General features: G+C 43.6%; 1 protein-coding gene and 1 long non-coding RNA gene across 2 annotated transcripts; both read left to right on the forward strand.

The window, feature by feature from the left end:
• Positions 1-15,523: 15,523 nt before the first annotated feature.
• LOC140578569 (uncharacterized) lies at positions 15,524-17,752 on the forward strand (the record flags this gene model as incomplete). The annotated part of the gene is made up of 7 exons (XM_072700096.1): positions 15,524-15,897; positions 16,025-16,085; positions 16,168-16,271; positions 16,359-16,631; positions 16,724-16,817; positions 17,567-17,634; positions 17,720-17,752. Coding segments are annotated over exons 1-7 (732 nt in total), but the record flags the coding sequence as incomplete, so codon positions are not given.
• Positions 17,753-20,298: 2,546 nt separating this feature from the next.
• Positions 20,299-23,802, forward strand: LOC140578514 (uncharacterized). Its single transcript, XR_011982744.1, has 3 exons — positions 20,299-20,419; positions 20,760-20,840; positions 21,381-23,802. It is a non-coding gene; the product is annotated as an uncharacterized lncRNA (long non-coding RNA).
• Positions 23,803-24,112: the final 310 nt, after the last annotated feature.

The following is a 24,112-nucleotide window of genomic DNA, read 5'->3' on the forward strand; positions in this document are numbered from 1 at the left end:
TTGCAACCACCTAGCAATGCCTAGCGGCACTTCGGTAACCACCTAGCAGCACCGTAGCAACTAACTTGCAAATCTTAGCAATCACCTAGCAGTAACCTGACCAGCCATTTTATTAGTAGCACAGGCTTTTCCACGGTCAGCGGAATAGGCCCATCTCAAAATTTCTTCAGGAATTTTCGTTTCTAGTTATGGGCCTATTCATGTAATGAAAGGCCCATATTGTTCTTCACCTAGTAAACTACATTTTGCCAATTTGCGCTGAGCCCGTGAAAGCCACGGAGCTCACTTTGGTGCCAAATCGTAGGGCTTACTTAGCTGCACGGATTGACATATCGTTTGTCTCCGTACTGCTTACGGATTGCGTGCAATTGCCTCTCAAAGTCGAAAAAAAAACTTTATTATTATTATGGGCCTATTCATGTAATGAAAGGCCCATATTACTCTTCACCTAGTAAATTACATTTTGCCAATTTGCGCTGAGCCCGTGAAAGGCACGAAGCTCACTTTGGTGCCAAATCGTAGGGCTTACGTAGCTGCACGGATTGACATATCGTTTGTCTCCGTACTGCTTACGGATTGCGTGCAATTGCCTCTCAAAGTCGAAAAAAAACTTTATTATTTATTATTATGGGCCTATTCATGTAATGAAAGGCCCATATTGTTCTTCACCTAGTAAACTACATTTTGCCAATTTGCGCTGAGCCCGTGAAAGCCACGGAGCTCACTTTGGTGCCAAATCGTAGGGCTTACTTAGCTGCACGGATTGACATATCGTTTGTCTCCGTACTGCTTACGGATTGCGTGCAATTGCCTCTCAAAGTCGAAAAAAAAACTTTATTATTATTATGGGCCTATTCATGTAATGAAAGGCCCATATTGTTCTTCACCTAGTAAACTACATTTTGCCAATTTGCGCTGAGCCCGTGAAAGGCACGGAGCTCACTTTGGTGCCAAATCGTAGAGCTTGGTTAGCTGGACGGATTGACATATTGATTGTCTCCGTAATCCTTACGGATTGCGTGCAATTCCCTCTCAAAGTCGAAAAAAAACTTTATTATTTATTATTATTCTTCCGTGATTTTCGGCAATTAATGCGGGTCGTACCGTAGCGTGCAGCCAGGTAATCTATATATCAAAAGTGAGTCCTTCATGGTGTGAGGTGTGCTATTACTTTTCTGCGCAGAATACGTTACCATGGCGACGTTATTCACGTTAAAACACACTAAAAATCCCATAGGAACGCATTGAATGCTAACTTTTACCTAGCATTAGCCATGTGAATAGTAGTAAGGCGCATCTTTTTTCATGGGAGTGAATGGCCCATTGGCTTCAATGCATTTCAGTCAAAGTTGTCCCACTCGGCCAGCGTTCATACCAGAGCAACAAGACTTGGTATTCAACCTTAGGCCTCATCACCCAACACCCCAAGTCCAACATCTTGACCCGCACTCGTCTTTCATCCCTCGTTCTCTCCCATTGGCTTCAATGCATTCCAGTCAAAGATGTCCAACTCGGCCAGCATTCATACCACAGCAACAAGACTCGGTATTCAACCTTAGGCCTCATCACCCAACACCCCAAGTCCAACATCTTGACCCGCACTCGTCTTTCATCCCTCGTTCTCTCCCATTGACTTCAATGCATTTCAGTCAAAGTTTTCCCACTGTCAAAGTTTCATTATTTGGCCACTACTTCTGCCACAGCTACAAGACTGAATAATTAAATCAATAAGTAAAAGCACCAGCTCTTCCTCGGTCAGCAGAATAGGCCCATCTCAAAATTTCTTCAGGAATTTTCGTTTCTAGTTATTATTATTATTCTTCCGTAGATTTTCGGCAATTAATGCGGGTCGTACCGTAGCGTGCAGCCAGGCAATCTATATATCAAAAGTGAGTCCTTGGTTGTGTGAGGTGTGCTATTACTTTTCTGCGCAGAATATGTTACCATGGCGACGTTATTTACGTTAAAACACACTAAAAATCCCATAGGAATGCATTAAATGCTAACTTTTACCTAGCATTAGCCAAGTGAATAGTAGTAAGGCGCATCTTTTTTCATGGGAGTGAATGGCCCATTGGCTTCAATGCATTTCAGTCAAAGTTGTCCCACTCGGCCAGCGTTCATACCAGAGCAACAAGACTTGGTATTCAACCTTAGGCCTCATCAGCCAACACCCCAAGTCCAACATCTTGACCCGCACTCGTCTTTCATCCCTCGTTCTCTCCCATTGACTTCAATGCATTTCAGTCATAGTTTTACCACTCGGGCAGCATTCATACCATAACAACAAGACTCGGTATTCAAGCTTAGGCCTCATCCCCCAACACATTAAGACCACCATCTTGACCCGCACTCGTTTTTCATCCCTCGTTCTCTCCCATTGACTTCAATGCATTTCAGTCAAAGTTTTCCCACTGGGCCAGAGTTCATACCACACCAACAAGACTCGGTATTATACCGTAGGCCTCATCACTCAACACCGCAAGTCCAACATCTTGACCCGCACTCGTCTTTCATCCCTCGTTCTCTCCCATTGACTTCAATGCATTTCAGTCAAAGTTTACCCACTCGGCCAGCGTTCATGCCACAGCAACAAGACTCGGTATTCAACCTCAGGCCTCATCACCCAACACCCCAAGTCCACCATCTTGACCCGCACTCATCTTTCATCCCTCGTTCTCTCCCATTGACTTCAATGTATTTCAGTCAAAGTTGTCCCACTCGGCCAGCATTCATACCACAGCAACAAGACTTGGTATTCAACCTCAGGCCTCATCACCAAACACCTAGCAACTGCCTAGCAACCACCTAGCAACACCTTAGCAACTACCTAGAATTGCATAGCAACACCATAGCAACCATCTAGCTATGCCTAGCAACCAGCTACTGAGACCATAGCAACGCCTTCTGACATCATAGCAACCCACTTGCAGCACCTAGCAACCACCTAGCAACTCCTTAGCAACCACCTAGAATTGCATAGCAACACCATAGCAACCATCTAGCTATGCCTAGCAACCAGCTACTGAGACCATAGCAACGCCTTCTGACATCATAGCAACCCACTTGCAGCACCTAGCAACCACCTAGCAACACCTTAGCAACCACCTAGAATTGCATAGCAACACCATAGCAACCATCTAGCTATGCCTAGCAACCAGCTACTGAGACCATAGCAACGCCTTCTGACATCATAGCAACCCACTTGCAGCACCTAGCAACCACCTAGCAACACCTTAGCAACCACCTATAATTGCATAGCAACACCATAGCAACCATCTCGCTATGCCTAGCAACCAGCTACTGAGACCATAGCAACGCCTTCTGACATCATAGCAACCCACTTGCAGCACCTAGCAACCACCTAGCAACACATTAGCAACCACCTAGAATTGCATAGCAACACCATAGCAACCATCTAGCTATGCCTAGCAACCAGCTACTGAGACCATAGCAACGCCTTCTGACATCATAGCAACCCACTTGCAGCACCTAGCAACCACCTAGCAACACCATAGCAACCACCTAGAATTGCATAGCAACACCATAGCAACCATCTAGCTATGCCTAGCAACCAGCTACTGAGACCATAGCAACGCCTTCTGATATCATAGCAACCAGCTTGCAGCACCTAGCAACCACCTAGCAACACCTTAGCAACCACCTATAATTGCATAGCAACACCATAGCAACCATCTAGCTATGCTTAGCAACCAGCTACTGAGACCATAGCAACAACTTCTGATATCATAGCAACGCACTTGCAGCACCTAGCAAACACCTAGCAACACCATAGCAACCACCTAGAATTGCATAGCAACACCATAGCAACCATCTAGCTATGCCTAGCAACCAGCTACTGAGACCATAGCAACGCCTTCTGACATCATAGCAACCAGCTTACAGCACCTAGCAACCACCTAGCAACACCTTAGCAACCACCTAGAATTGCATACCAACACCATAGCAACCATCTAGCTATGCCTAGCAACCAGCTACTGAGACCATAGCAACGCCATCTGACATCATAGCAACCCACTTGCAGAACCTAGCAACCACCTAGCAACACCTTAGCAACCGCCTATAATTGCATAGCAACACCATTGCAACCATCTAGCTATGCCTAGCAACCAGCTACTGAGACCTTAGCAACGCCTTCTGACATCATAGCAACCGACTTGCAGCACCTAGCAACCACCTAGCAACACCATAGCAACCACCAAAAAATGCATAGCAACACCATAGCAACCATTTAGCTATGCCTAGCAACCAGCTACTGAGACCATAGCAACACCTTCTGAGGCCATAGCAACCACCTTTCACCAGCTAGTAACCACCTAGCAACACCATAGCAACCACCAAAAAATGCATAGCAACACCATAGCAACCATTTAGCTATGCCTAGCAACCAGCTGCTGAGACCATAGCAAGGCCTTCTGATGCCATTGCAAACACCTTGCAGCACCTAGCAACCACCATGCAACACCATAGCAACCATGTAGCAACGCCTAGCAACCAGCTACCAACACCCTTGCAATGCCTATTAACAACATTGCAACCACCTAGCAATGCCTAGTGGCACTACAGCAACCGCCTAGCAGCACCATAGCACCAAACTAGCAACATCATCACAATCACCTAGCAGTGCACAGACCAGCCACTTTATTAGTAGCACAGGCTCTTCCTCGGTCAGCAGAATAGGCCCATCTCAAAATTTCTTCAGGAATTTTCGTTTCTAGTTATTATTTATTATTCTTCCGTGATTTTCGGCAATTAATGCGGGTCGTACCGTAGCGTGCAGCCAGGCAATCTATATATCAAAAGTGAGTCCTTGGTTGTGTGAGGTGTGCTATTACTTTTCTGCGCAGAATATGTTACCATGGCGACGTTATTCACGTTAAAACACACTAAAAATCCCATAGGAATGCATTAAATGCTAACTTTTACCTAGCATTAGCCAAGTGAATAGTAGTAAGGCGCATCTTTTTTCATGGGAGTGAATGGCCCATTGGCTTCAATGCATTTCAGTCAAAGTTGTCCCACTCGGCCAGCGTTCATACCACAGCAACAAGACTCGGTATTCAACCTTAGGCCTCATCACCCAACACCCCAAGTCCAACATCTTGACCCGCACTCGTCTTTCATCCCTCGTTCTCTCCCATTGACTTCAATGCATTTCAGTCAAAGTTGTCCCACTGGGCCAGCGTTCATACCACAGCAACAAGACTCGGTATTCAACCTTAGGCCTCATTACCCAACGCCCCAAGTCCCCCATCTTGACCCGCACTCGTCTTTCATCCCTCGTTCTCTCCCATTGACTTCAATGCATTTCAGTCAAAGTTTTCCCACTCGGCCAGCGTTCATACCACAGCAACAAGACTCGGTATTCAACCTTAGGCCTAATCACCCAACACCCCAAGTCCAACATCTTGCCCCGCACTCGTCTTTCATCCCTCGTTCTCTCCCATTGACTTCAATGCATTTCAGTCTAAGTTGTCCCACTCGGCCAGCTTTCATACCACAGCAATAAGACTCGGTATTCAACCACAGGCATCATTACACAACACCTTAAGACCACCATCCTGACCCGCACTCGTCTTTCATCCCTCGTTCTCTCCCATTGACTTCAATGCATTTCTGTCAAAGTTTCATTATTTGGCCACTACTTCTGCCACAGCTACAAGACTGAATAATTAAATCAATAAGTAAAAGCACCAGCTCTTCCTCGGTCAGCAGAATAGGCCCATCTCAAAATTTCTTCAGGAATTTTCGTTTCTAGTTATTATTATTATTCTTCCGTAGATTTTCGGCAATTAATGCGGGTCGTACCGTAGCGTGCAGCCAGGCAATCTATATATCAAAAGTGAGTCCTTGGTTGTGTGAGGTGTGCTATTACTTTTCTGCGCAGAATATGTTACCATGGCGACGTTATTTACGTTAAAACACACTAAAAATCCCATAGGAATGCATTAAATGCTAACTTTTACCTAGCATTAGCCAAGTGAATAGTAGTAAGGCGCATCTTTTTTCATGGGAGTGAATGGCCCATTGGCTTCAATGCATTTCAGTCAAAGTTGTCCCACTCGGCCAGCGTTCATACCAGAGCAACAAGACTTGGTATTCAACCTTAGGCCTCATCAGCCAACACCCCAAGTCCAACATCTTGACCCGCACTCGTCTTTCATCCCTCGTTCTCTCCCATTGACTTCAATGCATTTCAGTCAAAGTTTTCCCACTGGGCCAGCGTACATACTACAGCAACAAGACTCAGTATTCAACCTCAGGCCTCATCACCCAACGCCCCAAGTCCACCATCTTGACCCGCACTCGTCTTTCATCCCTCGTTCTCTCCCATTGACTTCAATAGATTTTAGTCAAAGTTTTCCTACTCGGCCAGGGTTTATACCACAGCAACAAGACTCGGTATTCAACCTTAGGCCTCATCACCCAACACCCCAAGTCCAACATCTTGACCCGCACTCGTCTTTCATCCCTCGTTCTCTCCCATTGACTTCAATGCATTTCAGTCAAAGTTTTCCTATTCGGCCAGTGTTCATACCACAGCAACAAGACTCGGTATTCAACCTTAGGCCTCATCACCCAACACCCCAAGTCCAACATCTTGACCCGCACTCGTCTTTCATCCCTCGTTCTCTCCCATTGACTTCAATGCATTTTGGTCAAAGTTTCCCCACTGGGCCAGCGTTCATACCACAGCAACAAGACTTGGTATTCAACCTCAGGCCTCATCACCCAACGCCCCAAGTCCACCATCTTGACCCGCACTCGTCTTTCATCCCTCGTTCTCTCCCATTGACTTCAATGCATTTCAGTCAAAGTTTTCCCACTGGGCCAACGTTTATGCCACAGCAATAAGACTCGGGATTAAACCACAGGCATCATCACACAACACCTTAAGACCACCATCCTGACCCGCACTCGTCTTTCATCCCTCGTTCTTTCCCATTGACTTCAATGCATTTCTGTCAAAGTTTCATTATTTGGCCAATACTTCTGCCACAGCAACAACACTAAATAATTAAATCAATAAGTAAAAGCACCAGCTCTGCCACGGTCAGCGGAATAGGCCCATCTCAAAATTTCTTCAGGAATTTTCGTTTCTAGTTATGGGCCTATTCATGTAATGAAAGGCCCATATTACTCTTCACCTAGTAAACTACATTTTGCCAATTTGCACTGAGACCGTGAAAGGCACGGAGCTCACTTTGGTGCCAAATCGTAGGGCTTACTTAGCTGCACGGATTGACATATCGTTTGTCTCCGTACTGCTTACGGATTGCGTGCAATTGCCTCTCAAAGTCGAAAAAAAACTTTATTATTTATTATTATGGGCCTTTTCATGTAATGAAAGGCCCATATTACTCTTCACCTAGTAAACTACATTTTGCCAATTTGCACTGAGACCGTGAAAGGCACGGAGCTCACTTTGGTGCCAAATCGTAGGGCTTACTTAGCTGCACGGATTGACATATCGTTTGTCTCCGTACTGCTTACGGATTGCGTGCAATTGCCTCTCAAAGTCGAAAAAAAACTTTATTATTTATTATTATTATTTATTATTCTTCCGTGATTTTCGGCAATTAATGCGGGTCGTACCGTAGCGTGCAGCCAGGCAAGCTATATGTCAAAAGTGAGTCCTTCATAGTGTGAGGTGTGCTATTACTTTTCTGCGCAGAATATGTTACCATGGCGACGTTATTCACGTTAAAACACACTTAAAATCCCATAGGAATGCATTGAATGCTAACTTTTACCTAGCATTAGCCATGTGAATAGTAGTAAGGCGCATCTTTTTTAATGGGAGTGAATGGCCCATTGACTTCAATGCATTTCAGTCAAAGTTGTCCCACTCGGCCAGCGTTCATACCAGAGCAACAAGACTTGGTATTCAACCTTAGGCCTCATCACCCAACACCCCAAGTCCAACATCTTGCCCCGCACTCGTCTTTCATCCCTCGTTCTCTCCCATTGGCTTCAATGCATTCCAGTCAAAGTTGTCCCACTCGGCCAGCATTCATACCACAGCAACAAGACTCGGTATTCAACCTTAGGCCTCATCACCCAACACCCCAAGTCCAACATCTTGACCCGCACTCGTCTTTCATCCCTCGTTCTCTCCCATTGACTTCAATGCATTTCAGTCAAAGTTTTCCCACTCGGCCAGCGTTCATGCCACAGCAACAAGACTCGGTATTGAACCTTGGGCCTCATCACCCAACACCCCAAGTCCACCATCCTGACCCGCACTCGTCTTTCATCCCTCGTTCTCTCCCATTGACTTCAATGCATTTCTGTCAAAGTTTCATTATTTGGCCACTACTTCTGCCACAGCTACAAGACTGAATAATTAAATCAATAAGTAAAAGCAACAGCTCTTCCTCGGTCAGCAGAATAGGCCCATCTCAAAATTTCTTCAGGAATTTTCGTTTCTAGTTATTATTTATTATTCTTCCGTGATTTTCGGCAATTAATGCGGGTCGTACCGTAGCGTGCAGCCAGGCAAGCTATATGTCAAAAGTGAGTCCTTCATAGTGTGAGGTGTGCTATTACTTTTCTGCGCAGAATATGTTACCATGGCGACGTTATTCACGTTAAAACACACTTAAAATCCCATAGGAATGCATTGAATGCTAACTTTTACCTAGCATTAGCCATGTGAATAGTAGTAAGGCGCATCTTTTTTAATGGGAGTGAATGGCCCATTGACTTCAATGCATTTCAGTCAAAGTTGTCCCACTCGGCCAGCGTTCATACCAGAGCAACAAGACTTGGTATTCAACCTTAGGCCTCATCACCCAACACCCCAAGTCCAACATCTTGACCCGCACTCGTCTTTCATCCCTCGTTCTCTCCCATTGACTTCAATGCATTTCAGTCATAGTTTTACCACTCGGCCAGCATTCATACCATAACAACAAGACTCGGTATTCAAGCTTAGGCCTCATCACCCAACACATTAAGACCACCATCTTGACCCGCACTCGTTTTTCATCCCTCGTTCTCTCCCATTGACTTCAATGCATTTCAGTCAAAGTTTTCCCACTGGGCCAGTGTTCATACCACAGCAACAAGGCTCGGAATTCAACCTTAGGCCTCATCACCCAACACCCCAAGTCCAACATCTTGCCCCGCACTCGTCTTTCATCCCTCGTTCTCTCCCATTGGCTTCAATGCATTCCAGTCAAAGTTGTCCCACTCGGCCAGCATTCATACCACAGCAACAAGACTCGGTATTCAACCTTAGGCCTCATCACCCAACACCCCAAGTCCAACATCTTGACCCGCACTCGTCTTTCATCCCTCGTTCTCTCCCATTGACTTCAATGCATTTCAGTCAAAGTTTTCCCACTCGGCCAGCGTTCATGCCACAGCAACAAGACTCGGTATTGAACCTTGGGCCTCATCACCCAACACCCCAAGTCCACCATCCTGACCCGCACTCGTCTTTCATCCCTCGTTCTCTCCCATTGACTTCAATGCATTTCTGTCAAAGTTTCATTATTTGGCCACTACTTCTGCCACAGCTACAAGACTGAATAATTAAATCAATAAGTAAAAGCAACAGCTCTTCCTCGGTCAGCAGAATAGGCCCATCTCAAAATTTCTTCAGGAATTTTCGTTTCTAGTTATTATTTATTATTCTTCCGTAGATTTTCGGCAATTAATGCGGGTCGTACCGTATCGAGCAGCCAGGCAAGCTATATGTCAAAAGTGAGTCCTTCATGGTGTGAGGTGTGCTATTACTTTTCTGCGCAGAATATGTTACCATGGCGACGTTATTCACGTTAAAACACACTAAAAATCCCATAGGAATGCATTAAATGCTAACTTTTACCTAGCATTAGCCATGTGAATAGTAGTAAGGCGCATCTTTTTTCATGGGAGTGAATGGCCCATTGGCTTCAATGCATTTCAGTCAAAGTTGTCCCACTCGGCCAGCCTTCATACCACAGCAACAAGACTCGGTATTCAACCTCAGGCCTCATCACCCAACACCCCAAGTCCAACATCTTGACCCACACTCGTCTTTCATCCCTCGTTCTCTCCCATTGACTTCAATGCATTTCAGTCAAAGTTGTCCCACTCGGCCAGCGTTCATACCACAGCAACAAGACTCGGTATTCAACCTTAGGCCTCTTCACCCAACACCCCAAGTCCACCATCTTGACCCGCACTCATCTTTCATCCCTCGTTCTCTGCCATTGACTTCAATGTATTTCAGTCAAATATTTCCTACTCGGCCAGTTTTCATGCCACAGCAACAACACTCGATATTCAACCTCAGGCCTATTCACCCAACACCCCAAGTCCACCATCTTGACCCGCACTCGTCTTTCATCCCTCGTTCTCTCCCATTGACTTCAATGCATTTCAGTCAAAGTTGTCCCACTCAGCCAGCGTTCATACCACAGCAATAAGACTCGGTATTCAACCACAGGCATCATCACACAACACCTTAAGACCACCATCCTGACCTGCACTCGTCTTTCATCCCTCGTTCTCTCCCATTGACTTCAATGCATTTCAATCAAAGTTTTTCCAATTAGCCAGTGTTAATGCCACAGCAACAAGACTTGGTATTCAACCTCAGGCCTCATCACCAAACACCTAGCAACTGCCTAGCAACCACCTAGAATTGCATAGCAACACCATAGCAACCATCTAGCTATGCCTAGCAACCAGCTACTGAGACCATAGCAACGCCTTCTGACATCATAGCAACCCACTTGCAGCACCTAGCAACCACCTAGCAACACCTTAGCAACCACCTATAATTGCATAGCAACACCATAGCAACCATCTAGCTATGCCTAGCAACCAGCTACTGAGACCTTAGCAACGCCTTCTGACATCATAGCAACCACCTTGCAGCACCTAGCAACCACCTAGCAACATCTTAGCAACCACCTATAATTGCATAGCAACACCATAGCAACCATCTAGCTATGCCTAGCAACCAGCTACTGAGACCATAGCAACACCTTCTGAGGCCATAGCAACCACCTTTCAGCAGCTAGTAACCACCTAGCAACACCATAGCAACCACCAAAAAATGCATAGCAACACCATAGCAACCATTTAGCTATGCCTAGCAACCAGCTGCTGAGACCATAGCAAGGCCTTCTGATGACATTGCAAACACCTTGCAGCACCTAGCAACACCATAGCAACCACCGATAATTGCATAGCAACACCATAGCAACCATCTAGCTATGCCTAGCAACCACCTACTTAGACCATAGCAACGCCTTCTGACAGCGTAACAACCACCTTGCAGCACCTAGCAACCGCATAGCAACACCATAGCAACCACCTAGAAATGCATAGCAACAACATAGCAACCACCTAGCAACACCTAGCAACCAGCTAGCAACCAGCTACTGAGATCTTAGCAACGCCTTCTAGCACCATGGCAACCACCTTGCAGCACCTAGCAACCACCTAGCAACACCATAGCAACCACCAAAAAATGCATACCAACACCATAGCAACCATTTAGCTATGCCTAGCAACCAGCTACTGAGACCGTAGGAACACTTTCTAACACCCTAGGAACCACCTTGCAGCATCTACCAACCACCTAGCGACGCCTAGCAACACCATAGCAACCACCTACAATTGCACAGCAACACCTTAGCAACCACTTAGCTACGCCTAGCAACCACCTAGCAACCAGCTACTGAGACCCTAGCAACACTTTCTGCCACCATAGCAAGCACCTTGCACCACCCTAGCAACCACCTAAAATTGCATAGCAACCCCATACCAACCACCTAGCAACCAGCTACCCACACCCTACATACACCTTCTAACACCATAGCAACCACCACGCAACACCCTAGCAACCACCTATAATTGCATAGCAACACCTTAACAACACCTTACCAACCACCTAGCAACCAGCTACCGAAACCCTACCAACGCCTTCCGACACCATAAGAACCACCTAGTAATGCCTAGCAGCACCCTAGTCACCACCTAGCAAGACTTATCGACACCCTAGCTACTGCCTAGCAATGCTTAGCAAACACCTATCAACCTATCCACTAGCTACCTACGCCTATCCATCCTCTGACACACACACATCCCCCACTAACAAACACCCACCTACATACCCACAAACACCCACTTAGACACATCCCAAGTAGCACTCAGACACACGCTCCCCCAACCCACAAACTCCCACCCACACACCGCCCCAACCCAACACATTCTGCACTAATACATACTGTACCCGTTCATCAGTTACACTTCTCTTTCAGCCTCCCACCACACGCACAGAACTGAGAAAATCCAGCTTATATAATATATTGCAAAATATATTGAATTAAGACTCCTTGCTTTCCCTGATTGTGTTTAAAAATCTCTTAAACTTTGAGCTTAAACAACAGTGGCATTGTTCAATATAACTTAATTTTATTATATGTATAGCTTTAGTATTTCTATGTTTTTCAGTTTGTGTTCAAATTAATCATCTCTGTATGTATGTTCATACATGAAACTTTTGTCTTACTTTTCTTATTTTCTGCCATCTTAGGTAGAACTTCCTGGACGACGAGATATTGTATCTCAATGGAAACTTCCTAGTTAAACAAAGGATAGATAAATAAAAAATACAATTAGAAGACAGTAATGGTAACAGAAGCACAAAGATTTCAACATACGGGACATGCATTTCTGGGGTGAATGAATATTTTAAGATTTAACACTTCATACTAAGGTAGACACAATAAACCCATTTTACGGTGAATTAGGTTATCTCTGACAAAGGCGTATGACACTACTGTTAAAATATATATAACCATAAAGATTAAAAACTACACATGATAGCATTGTCGTTCGGATTTATGACAGGCGTACAAAAGCCGGAAGTTGATTTGCCGGTATACACGAAGTCTGAAGCCTAAATGCTTTATAGTTAGAAATAATTTGGTTGCATTGTTCAATCATTTGCATAATAGTAAAAAAAAAACAAAAAACAATCGTCACAAACCCATGTTAAAAACCTGATAAAATCGTGATTTAAATATAAAACCATTGTGATATAATATTTTCCTCCATATCGCCCACATTGAGTCATATGTGCCCCGTTTAGACTGGGTCCAGACTTCGAGAATCGCTTGCATGCATACAAGGTGGTTGCTATTACGTTGCTATGTGCCACTACTCACATATGATTGGATGTTGGATGAAAAGAATTGTCCAATACGAATGATTTATTCATACCATATATAACTTCCCAGATCTTTCTGGAAGTTGCAGATGGTTTTGGCGGTTGGTTGAGACAAAAGCTACTGGATTTCATATCGCATTGCTACGAGTTTCCTGACTATCTAAACGTCACACGTCGAGCAGGTAAGCGTCTGCTTTTTTATTTAACCTTTTCAACTGTAGTTTACGGCTGCACGGTGGCGCAGTGTTTATCGGAGAAGGATCTCGGTTCGATCCTTCGGTTGGCCTTTCTGTGTGGACCTTGCGTGCTTTCCCCGTGTTCGCGTGGGGTTCCGCTTTCCCCCTAAAGCATGTCCCTTATACAGCTTTTAGCTGTAGTTTTGTTCGGCTATAACGGACATGCAGCTCCGCCTACAAGGCGCCTGGCGTGCCGGTGATTATTAATAGTCATGCATCTGGTCAGGTAAAGTTAGATTACTACACGTAAAATATAATAATCTATACCACAAGGTTGTCTGCTGGGGTGTGGCAGGAGTAAATGGTGTCCTGTAGTTCTGTTCTGGCCGTACAGCAACCCTAGATATAACGAATTTTAGATATAACGGGCTGCTTTGCCAAGTCCCTTGAAGTCCGTTATAACTGGATTTTACTGTACTCGCGACTGATTTCTCCTCATGAAAAAAATAATATTGTATGTACACATCAAATTATTATATATCTGAGTAGCCCAGAAAGTCCTGAAAACAAAACCATAAATCATATTTTGCTAACTTATGTCCATACAATAGGCCTATAATAAGCCTAAATCTAATGGAATACAAAAATAGCTCAAGGTACCTTAGGTTTGATAAGGTTAATTCACATAGTATGTGAAATGCAGTGTGTGATTTTGGACACAGACATGTTATTTCGTTTTATTACACGGCTCTCTGGAATGCTTGATTCTGATTGGTCAGTTGAGACATTTGCAGGTTCGTTCTTTTCAAATAATAACCGCTCCAAAGTAATAACGCATAGCCGGTACTACTTGTATGTTTAAAATCCCTCCGGGCCAACAAAGATTACCGTTTAAAAATGTTAATTTAAAACAAATATGCCAATAACATGTTTCAAATTCATATTCATGTCCAGTTTTTTTCCTTATGTGGCAAGTAGCCGTGTAATAAGCGGGATAATGTACAGGCAGCCGGTAGTTATCGCGAAATAAGCCCCTTCAGTGTGATACACTGATCACACTGTCGGGGCTTATTTCTGCGATAACTACCGGCTGCCTGTACATTATCCCTTACGTGTATGAGTGGGTGTTGTGCAAATGAACTGAAATTAAATGAGGTGCGAAATGTGCAATAAAAGGACTTACTACATCAGTACATTGAACGTGTATTCTATGTATGAAGTACTTTGTATTGAATGTCATTTTCTTACAAGAAACTTGTATTGCTAAATGTGTAAATGTCTTTTAAAAAATCCTTATTGATTTGCATTTCTGTATTGAAGTTTATTGAATGTTCCTGCAGTTTTGTACAATTGCATTGCTTAATGAATGAATGAAATACTCTAAGCATTCTTACATTTGGCAGGTAACTAAGTCAGTATTTAATAGCTCTGTGTGCTGTGAGGGTATTGTCATGCTGTGGTTGGCATCACTGTATAACTGACAGAGTTTGTGACTGCTTTGCTGGCCTTTCAGTGTCATTCCATAATTAATAATAATCGAGTATGTTAGCAGAGTATGTTGTGATATATATTTCATATAAAAAGTCTACACACTGCTCTACAAACTTATAATACTCTGGTTCCATAATTATGCACATCCTTAAACTACTACTGTGTCAACACCTTTTAATTTAATTACATGAATTCTTTAAATTATATTTCTCATTTGCCTAAGTGTTACTTTCAAGACGTGTCAGTTTCAATAGTGCAGTGGTTATTAGAGTTCAGGCTTCAGAGAGGCTGCCACAGCAACACAAAAATAAATTCTACGCTGCATCGTGGCTTGCTATACATATGGTTTGACCTTTCGCCTTGTGTTGAGATGGTTTCCTAAATAAACTCACATGTCGAGAAGAGAAATTCAGGGCACTATGGATAAAACTAGCAGTTCACAATAATGGCTTTTGTGTTTGATCAACTATGTCGAACAGGCTATGTGAAACTACAATGTAGGCTATTTCATTGCACTCGGGTTTCTTGCTAAAACAGTTTCTCCTCAAGTAATGTTCTACAGTACAAATAATACCAATCTATTCTGCTTCTCTTTACAGTTCCTCATTCTGTGAGAGCTGCTGTGCTTTGGCATCACCACAGATCATCAAGTACATTGCAGTCAGCACATTACCACAAAAAAAGAGAAAAAAAACCTTAACACACATCCATTAATAACTGTCATTTTAAATACCCACACACATCCACACCTCCCGTGCCCACACACACACACACACACACACACACTACCTACAAAAAACATATACATATTTCTAGAAGTTGTTCCATAACTGCATTTTTTACATTTTTCTGCTTGTCTGCTCTCCATCCACTTTGGGTGGAGATAACCTTGTTCTTGCCAGTTTTCGTGTATTTCACAGGTTTACACCAGAGAGGATGCCGCGTAAAGGGAGTCGTTCAGAGGCTGCCAAGAAGAGATGGAGGAAGCTGGACCTGGCAGATCGTCCGATTTGCCCATATGACGTCACCAAGGAGGTATCTAACCTACAAATCAGAAAAGTCTTCTTCTGTTCTCATGACAGTGGCTGCTAGTAATTTTACTTTGTTACAGTGTCATGATGCCATTGTACTTATCAAAACCTTTGATGAAAACCTGTTGTAGGTGTCACGTTCCACGGCCTTCCAAGAGGAACCCCAGCAGATGGCATCATACCTCTCTTCACGTATGTAGTGCTTGTGTGTTCATTTCGTTGACTGCTCCAAGAATTGAAAGTTTTATCTTGGTTTCTGTGTGTCTCTAAATAGGCCGTGGGACTGGCTTTCGTCATCGGGTGAGGCGGTGGCCACTATCTCGTGTGACTGGACGGAGCCACAAGTTGGTTATTCCAGCCGAGGACCCGGAGAAGAAGGTAATTCTGTTTTGTTCTTTACATACATTTTGCTCTTCACGATTGACTGATCATTTTCAATCATGTATTGTGCTTTTCCTTTTGCAGTTGGCTCTGTTGGTTGGTGACTCCCATTTGCGAGCGATCGTAGATGGGTTTGTCACCATGCCACAGGGCCGACTCTCCTTCGGGTTGATGTCGACTCCAGGGGCGAGCGCGGCTGAGTTGAGGCGTGAGGTGCTGCATGCAGTTCTTCCTCGGACACCCGAGGTAGTCTGCGTGTTAGCACCCAGCAACAACTTGACCGCCAGCAGGACCATCACCGAGGCTGGAGCTGACTTCAGGAGGCTGCTCACCACTCTCTGCAACCGCTGGCCTAATGTAACTCTTTATTTTTTCAATGCATTCGTTCATTGAAATCTTGCGAATTAAATATTGTTTAAATGATTGTTATTCTTTTTAAATAAATACAGGTGGTTGTTCTGGATTTCCCTACACGACTCACCGTGGATGAAGCAGTGCAACGTCTCCTGCGCCAGGAGTACCATCGTGTGGCCGCTCAGGAGGGTATGTACAAAACACTGCTCTTTTTCAGAAGACTATTTAACAAAAATACAAAATTGCTTTAAAAGTTTAAAAAGACAGCTATTACCATTATTTGGGGAGCTGTTTTGTTACTGTCAATGAAATATCAATGTTATACCCACATCCCAAACCACCTTGCGGATGAGGGCTAACAAGCCGCACCTGCGTGGGATCCCTTAAACAGGATTGTCTCCCCACACACGGGGCGAGGTATTGTTGTTGTGTCCCGCTCGGCACATGCCGAGCGGCTCTCTCTGTTCTCTTCCCACAGCTCGAGTTCTGTTCCTACAAGCCACGCCTGTCGGTGCCACTTGTTGACCTCTGCGTCCCTTTGTCCTGTTTCCGTTCCTGCCCTCCAGTCCTCACGGACCCCTCGCCTTTGCCAAAGCCTTATTTGCAGCCAAAACCACTGCGCCCCCAGCCCTACCTAAGTTCACCTGTTTGATTCCTCAGTTTACCTGTGTTAATAGACCCCCTCACTCGGGGAAAAGTGACTCTTTTGCCACACGAGTGTTTCTGTCATAACGATCAACATGTTTTTGCAGTCTAAAATTTCCTTGGTTGAGCAATGACATTTGTCCTTCAGCACACAGTAAATCGTAATTAATTTCATCTCAAATTAAATTAATATTTTCTTCTCTTGCTACACATTTCTACTTTATCTGTGCAGTATTACAAAATTCGAGGCTGGCTAGAAATAAGATTCATGGTTGAACTGCTTTTTCTTCTAGGTATTCGGTACCTATCCGTTGCTGAACACTTCCCGCTGAGTCGCCTGGAGCTGTGGTGCAAAGATGGCGTACGTAAAACATGTTGCTGTAAAAATGCTAATGAAGATTTACTGTCAATGTCTACATTTGTTTACGTGTGACTATGTCTGGCAGGTGCACCTAAGTGACAATGTAGGAATGGAGATCCTTACATGGTTGCTCTGGGATGCTGCCTCTTTGCAACTACAGGCAGCTACTCCAGATGCACCGGCCTCTCCGAGGACTTCACCACCAGTGGAGAGACCAGTGCCCCCCAATTTGGTTGTGGTAATGATGGTCCATTACATGCATTGCAGCTTATATGCAACCACATTGCGGTCTATGGAGCCTAAACAAACTCTTTGAATTGCAGGCGGCTCCTTCTAAGGCACCAGCTACCCTGAAGACTTCACCACCAGTGGTCAGACGAGTCTCCCCCAAGTTGGTTGTGGTTGGCGAGGTGACTGTGCCACGTGCTTCCAACCCGTTCGACTGGACGCTTGTTCAGCAGGTAATGGATGCATGCTGTAACTTGGTGGCTTATTTTTTACGGGATGTTTGATCAGTACTTCTCCAACAAGACTTTGTTTTTTAATCACAATAGAAGAGGCAGCGCGTGCAGGGTGAACACACTCAGGAGAGTAGGAGGATGGCTGGCCAGCAGGTGTGTTTTCTCTTAACACTACATATGACAAATAAATTGTGCATGCTTATGTCATATATATATATATATATATATATATATATATATATATATATAATATATTTCTCATCTCTGTGAAATTTTACTTGACAGGGAAACCTGTTGCAGTGTTCCATCCCCCTAAATCCGGTGTGGTTCAGCCCTGCAGTTCAGGAGAAGATGGACCGCTTTGTTCCAGCATCTGACGCTTTGGAATCCACAGGTGGTACGAAGAGCAGGAAGGTAATTTGGATTAAATTTATTTATGTTTGTGTAACAGTCACAAGATATTTTCAGGTTGCTTACACAACAGCATTTAAACAATGCTAATCCTGCCGGTTTTTAGTGCAAAAAACACTAACAAATGGTAGAAGAAAATGTTTATTTTTCTTTGTGATTTAACATCTACCATGGAACATCAGCGGAGACGTGCTGCTTCCAAGAAGAGATGGGAAGAGGAGAAGGTGTGTCATAGTTTTTAAAATGTCAAATGTTTCGTAAGTACAAACATTGCTAATGCATTAATGGTAATGCTGTCTTAAGAACTTAATCATAGGGGCAACACACAGCTCACTTCTCTGAATGTTCCTCTTGGCGGCAACAATCTTTCTTATGCTTTGTCATTTCTTAGACGTCTACGGTGGACCATCGGCGGAGACCTGCTGCATCCAAGACGACACTGGAGGAGGAGCAGGTGTGCCATAGTTTTTAAAATGTCAAATGTTTCGTAAGTACAAACATTGCTAATGCATTAATGGTAATGCTGTCTTAAGAACTTAATCACAGGGGCAACACACAGCTCACTTCTCTGAATGTTCCTCTTGGCGGCAACAATCTTTGTTATGCTTTGTCATTTCTTAGACGTCTACGGTGGACCATCGGCGGAGACCTGCTGCATCCAAGACGACACTGGAGGAGGAGCAGGTGTGCCATAGTTTTTAAAATGTCAAATGTTTCGTAAGTACAAACATTGCTAATGCATTAATGGTAATGCTGTCTTAAGAACTTAATCACAGGGGCAACACACAGCTCACTTCTCTGAATGTTCCTCTTGGCGGCAACAATCTTTGTTATGCTTTGTCATTTCTTAGACGTCTACGGTGGACCATCGGCGGAGACCTGCTGCATCCAAGACGACACTGGAGGAGGAGCAGGTGTGCCATAGTTTTTAAAATGTCAAATGTTTCGTAAGTACAAACATTGCTAATGCATTAATGGTAATGCTGTCTTAAGAACTTAATCACAGGGGCAACACACAGCTCACTTCTCTGAATGTTCCTCTTGGCGGCAACAATCTTTGTTATGCTTTGTCATTTCTTAGACGTCTACGGTGGACCATCGGCGGAGACCTGCTGCATCCAAGACGACACTGGAGGAGGAGCAGGTGTGCCATAGTTTTTAAAATGTCAAATGTTTCGTAAGTACAAACATTGCTAATGCATTAATGGTAATGCTGTCTTAAGAACTTAATCACAGGGGCAACACACAGCTCACTTCTCTGAATGTTCCTCTTGGCGGCAACAATCTTTGTTATGCTTTGTCATTTCTTAGACGTCTACGGTGGACCATCGGCGGAGACCTGCTGCATCCAAGACGACACTGGAGGAGGAGCAGGTGTGCCATAGTTTGACTAGTTAAAAACTACGATTAGGGATGATTATTTCAAATTGTTTTCTGCGTTTCAAGTGCAATGATACTGGTAGTTTTTCCTTGTTTAAATTTAATGCAAATGCTGCACTGCAAATGCAGTTGTATTTTCCAGATAATCATAGTAGCACCGTATAGTACATTAACTTTAGAGTTGTCTACTTTTTCTCAGAGGGAAGCACAGTCAAAGAGCCTAGGTTTCAGCATTGTGGTTTGACTCTTTGAATCACATTCAAAGCGGTTGAAATGTGAAACATTAAATGTGATTATACACATGTGCATGTACACAACATGACAATTCCACAGAGTCAAAGGAACAAAAGTACATATATTTACTCTGTCCTTTCCATACAGTTCACTAATTACTTTAATTTTAGGAGGACGTGACAGCGAGGGAGTTGACCAGGCCAACACCTTGCAAGCCAGGACGAGTGCCGTTGAAGGGCGTTGGTGCTGAGTCACCTGCTGTGCCACCAGAGAATGGCACACTGGATCACATCAGCCAGGTAGTTTTCATACACTGTACACACATATTAAAATGTCAAATGTTTCAAAACTACACAAATTATTAATGGTTATTGGATTTACGGTAATGCTCTGTTAAAAAGATAATCCTAGGGGCAACAGACAGCATGTTCAACTTATAGTTGCCTTTTCTTTTTCTGAGGATAGCGCAGTGAATATGCCTATGTTTAAGAATTTTGGTTTCAATATTTAAATCACATCCCAGCAACTCAAATTTGAAATGTCAAATGTGACTCATGTACATGTGTATCACAGAGAGAATCAATAGCACAAATGTACATATTTACTATGTCCTTCCTTTACTAACCATTTCCATTTTAGTTAGGAGTGGTGCTAATGAAGGACACTGGTGCTGATTCATCCACCATCCTACTGGACAGCATGCTGGACCTCAGCAGCCAGGTAATTTGCATGCTTCCTGTACACTAGGGTTGCGGTCAATTCAGGAATGAGCTCAACAATTTCAATTTACATAAGAAAATGCAATTGGAAGTAGAATTTAACAACAGGAAAGTGTATTACAATTAAATTGGACTGTCAGGAAGTGCAATTCAATTCAGTAAACACCAATTTCTATTTCTTGCTGTTTGAGCATGTGTTTGTGATTACATGTAGTAACATACATTGGAATTTTAATCACAGTGCCTTACAAATACAAAGGAATACATGAAAAATAGTTAATGAAACGTAAGTAAATGAGACATAGAACTGTACATTAATTGCAAAAAGTGAATTGGAATTCACCATACATTTTTATTTCAGTCCATGAATGGCCCCAACCCTAGTACACATAGTGAAATGTCAACTGCGGTTAAGTACAAAAGATGTTAATGGTTATTTAAATGGTTTTGATTGATTATGACGTGTATAACTTAAAAATTGTCAGTAGCAAAAGAAATAAATGTAGGACTATAAAAATTATACTTTTCTTTGTCATTACAGCATTCAGCTATGAACAGCAGCGTCAGTGGTCTACCCACCCAGTCAGTGAGAGCGACACATTCCCAGGCAGACAAGAGATACAGTACTTTTTCCCGTGGTCACCAGTGCACATGCATGGCTCTTACTTTTTTGGCTTACCACAATGAGGGAGTACAGCTTGAAACAATGTCACTTGACACAGTGCTTCAAAAAGGTAATGCACTTTACATTGGTATTAAACAGCAGCTCTTATTGGATGGCACATTTGTTGATGACCACCTCACAGTTGAAGAAATGCCGAAACAGGTACTGACAGACAGATGTATGTATAATGTACACGCAGAAAATGTAAGAGTGGGTCACCTGCTACATCAAGGAGGACTGGGTTTGCCCCTTGCCACCCAACTGGAGTGTTTGTCAGAAAACGTTAACCATGCTTTACTTATTGTGAGTCCAGAATGCATTGCAGTTTTTCGGGACAGATCAGGTACATATGGACTGTTTGATTCACATTCCAGATGTTCAGCAGGTCTGCCCCATCATGATGGAACTGCAATTATGATGAGTTTTGGCAAACTGACGGACATGGTTGAGCACCTATACAAGCTCTTTGAGAATCGCGGTCCCAATACCACCTATGAGTTTGTCCCAGTTACTTTTCTCAGTGACGACGCTGATGATGCCCCTCCTACACACATGGGCATTGTAAATATTTCTTCAAGATTAACAGAATCAAACCAGTGTGTCAAAAACCAAAAGCGCTGTTTTGATGAGCGAGAGCCAAATGATATGCTCAATCAAGTGCCCAATGTATTGCAAGTAAGTCAAACACCAATCTCAGATGTGTCAAAAATGACAAAAGCAAGGCGACGCAAAGGAAGTCGGAGGACCAAAAACAACACCAGAAGTACAACAACAAGAAGTACATCAGAAAAAGAAAAATATTCTACCTGTCATGCATTTAAGTTGAAAAAACTACAGGCCATGAAACAAGCGTATGTTAAAAAGCAAACATGGAAGAAAGAATACATCAGCAACAGATACAAAACTGATCCTCACTTTCGGAGCAGACAAATTAAATATGTAACACAAAGATACGGTACGGATCCTGACTTCAGAAGTAAACAAAAAACATTTATGAAGAAGTATGTGACACAGAGATACGGTACGGATCCTGACTTCAGAAGTAAACAAATGAAGTACGTGACACAGAGATACGGTACGGATCCTGACTTCAGAAGTAAACAAATGAAGTACGTGACACAGAGATACGGTACGGATCCTGACTTCAGAAGAAAACAAATGAAGTACGTGACACAGAGATACGGTACGGATCCTGACTTCAGAAGAAAACAAAAAACATTTATGAAGAAGTATATGAAAGACAAATCTTACAATGAAACACGTTTTAGGCTCCACTATATTAAACAATATGCTGCCAAAAAGACACTCAGTCAGTCCAAGACTGCACTTGTTACTAATCAAATGCTGCAGTGCGCTTTCAGAATAAGGAGGAAATATAGAACACTGGCAGGCTCCCGCCAGGAAACCCCACAGCCCCTGATCAGCAATGAAATGCAAGCTGCAATAGTTAAATTCCAAGAGAAGATTCAATGTGGACCCACACATGTCTGCACGGTGTGTCATAGAGCTCTTTTCCCCAGTCAAGTTAAGCATTGTAACAGAGGCACATACTCCAAAAATCTTCAGCTGGTGGCTGAATGTCTAACAGGTACATATGTTCACATTTGTGTTCCTGCTTGTTCAGCTCCATGTTCTGTACGGAGAGAGAGGATGCAGGAATGGATCTGCTACACATGTGACAGCCACCTAAGACGAGGAAGGATGCCACCGATTGCCGCTGCAAATAATTTGCACCTAGCACCCATTCCCTCAGAGCTGTTTGAATTAAATGTGCTCGAAAGGCAATTGATTGCAAAGATTATTCCTTTTGCCAAGATTGTTGCATTACCCAAAGGACAGCAAAGAGCAGTGCATGGAGCCGTTGTGTGTGTACCTTCTGAGATGGAAACGACTGTAAATACTCTTCCAAGGGCTAGCAATGAAGCTGAGCTTTTAAAAGTGAAGCTTAAGAGGAATATTAAATACAAAGGTCACCAACACTTCTACACAGTAGACATGAAAAATGTGCTAGCAGGACTAGCTAAACTTAAAGAGGCCCATCCAGATTACACAGATGTTGAGATATGTGAGAATGCCACGTTTGACATTGTTGAAGATGATCAGCTAGGTAACGAGCCAGACAAGGATGATGAGACAGATGCAGCTGTGGAACAGCAGCCCAGCCACGTGGGGGAAGAACATCAGGCACTTCGCCCTGGTCTGATACTAGATACCTGCATGCAGCCTCCTGACATAGCACAGGAAGTTCTGTCATATGGGGCTGGAGTGTTCAGCATAGCTCCGGCCCAAAGAAACAAACCCGTGGGCTTCTTTAGTGTTCCAATGCTTGAAGCCAAGGCCTTTCCTGTGCAGTTCCCGACTGGCAATAATACGTTTGATCAAGACAGGAAAGTTCGGTTGTCCCTGAGTATGTATTTCAATGTAAGGCTTTTCTCTGTAGATACCAGATTTGCCAAAGACCAGAGTTACCTTTTCTTCTGCCAGTTTGTAACAGAAACGCACATGGCCACCAGCAGCATGTCAATTCAGACGCGCAAAGGCCAAACAAAGACCAGAGATGGACGCAACATTTCCAACAAAATGTTGCAAGACAAGGAAGAGGTTGAAAG

This window comes from Paramormyrops kingsleyae, chromosome 15 (genome assembly GCF_048594095.1).
Source record: "Paramormyrops kingsleyae isolate MSU_618 chromosome 15, PKINGS_0.4, whole genome shotgun sequence".
Lineage (NCBI taxonomy): Eukaryota > Metazoa > Chordata > Actinopteri > Osteoglossiformes > Mormyridae > Paramormyrops > Paramormyrops kingsleyae.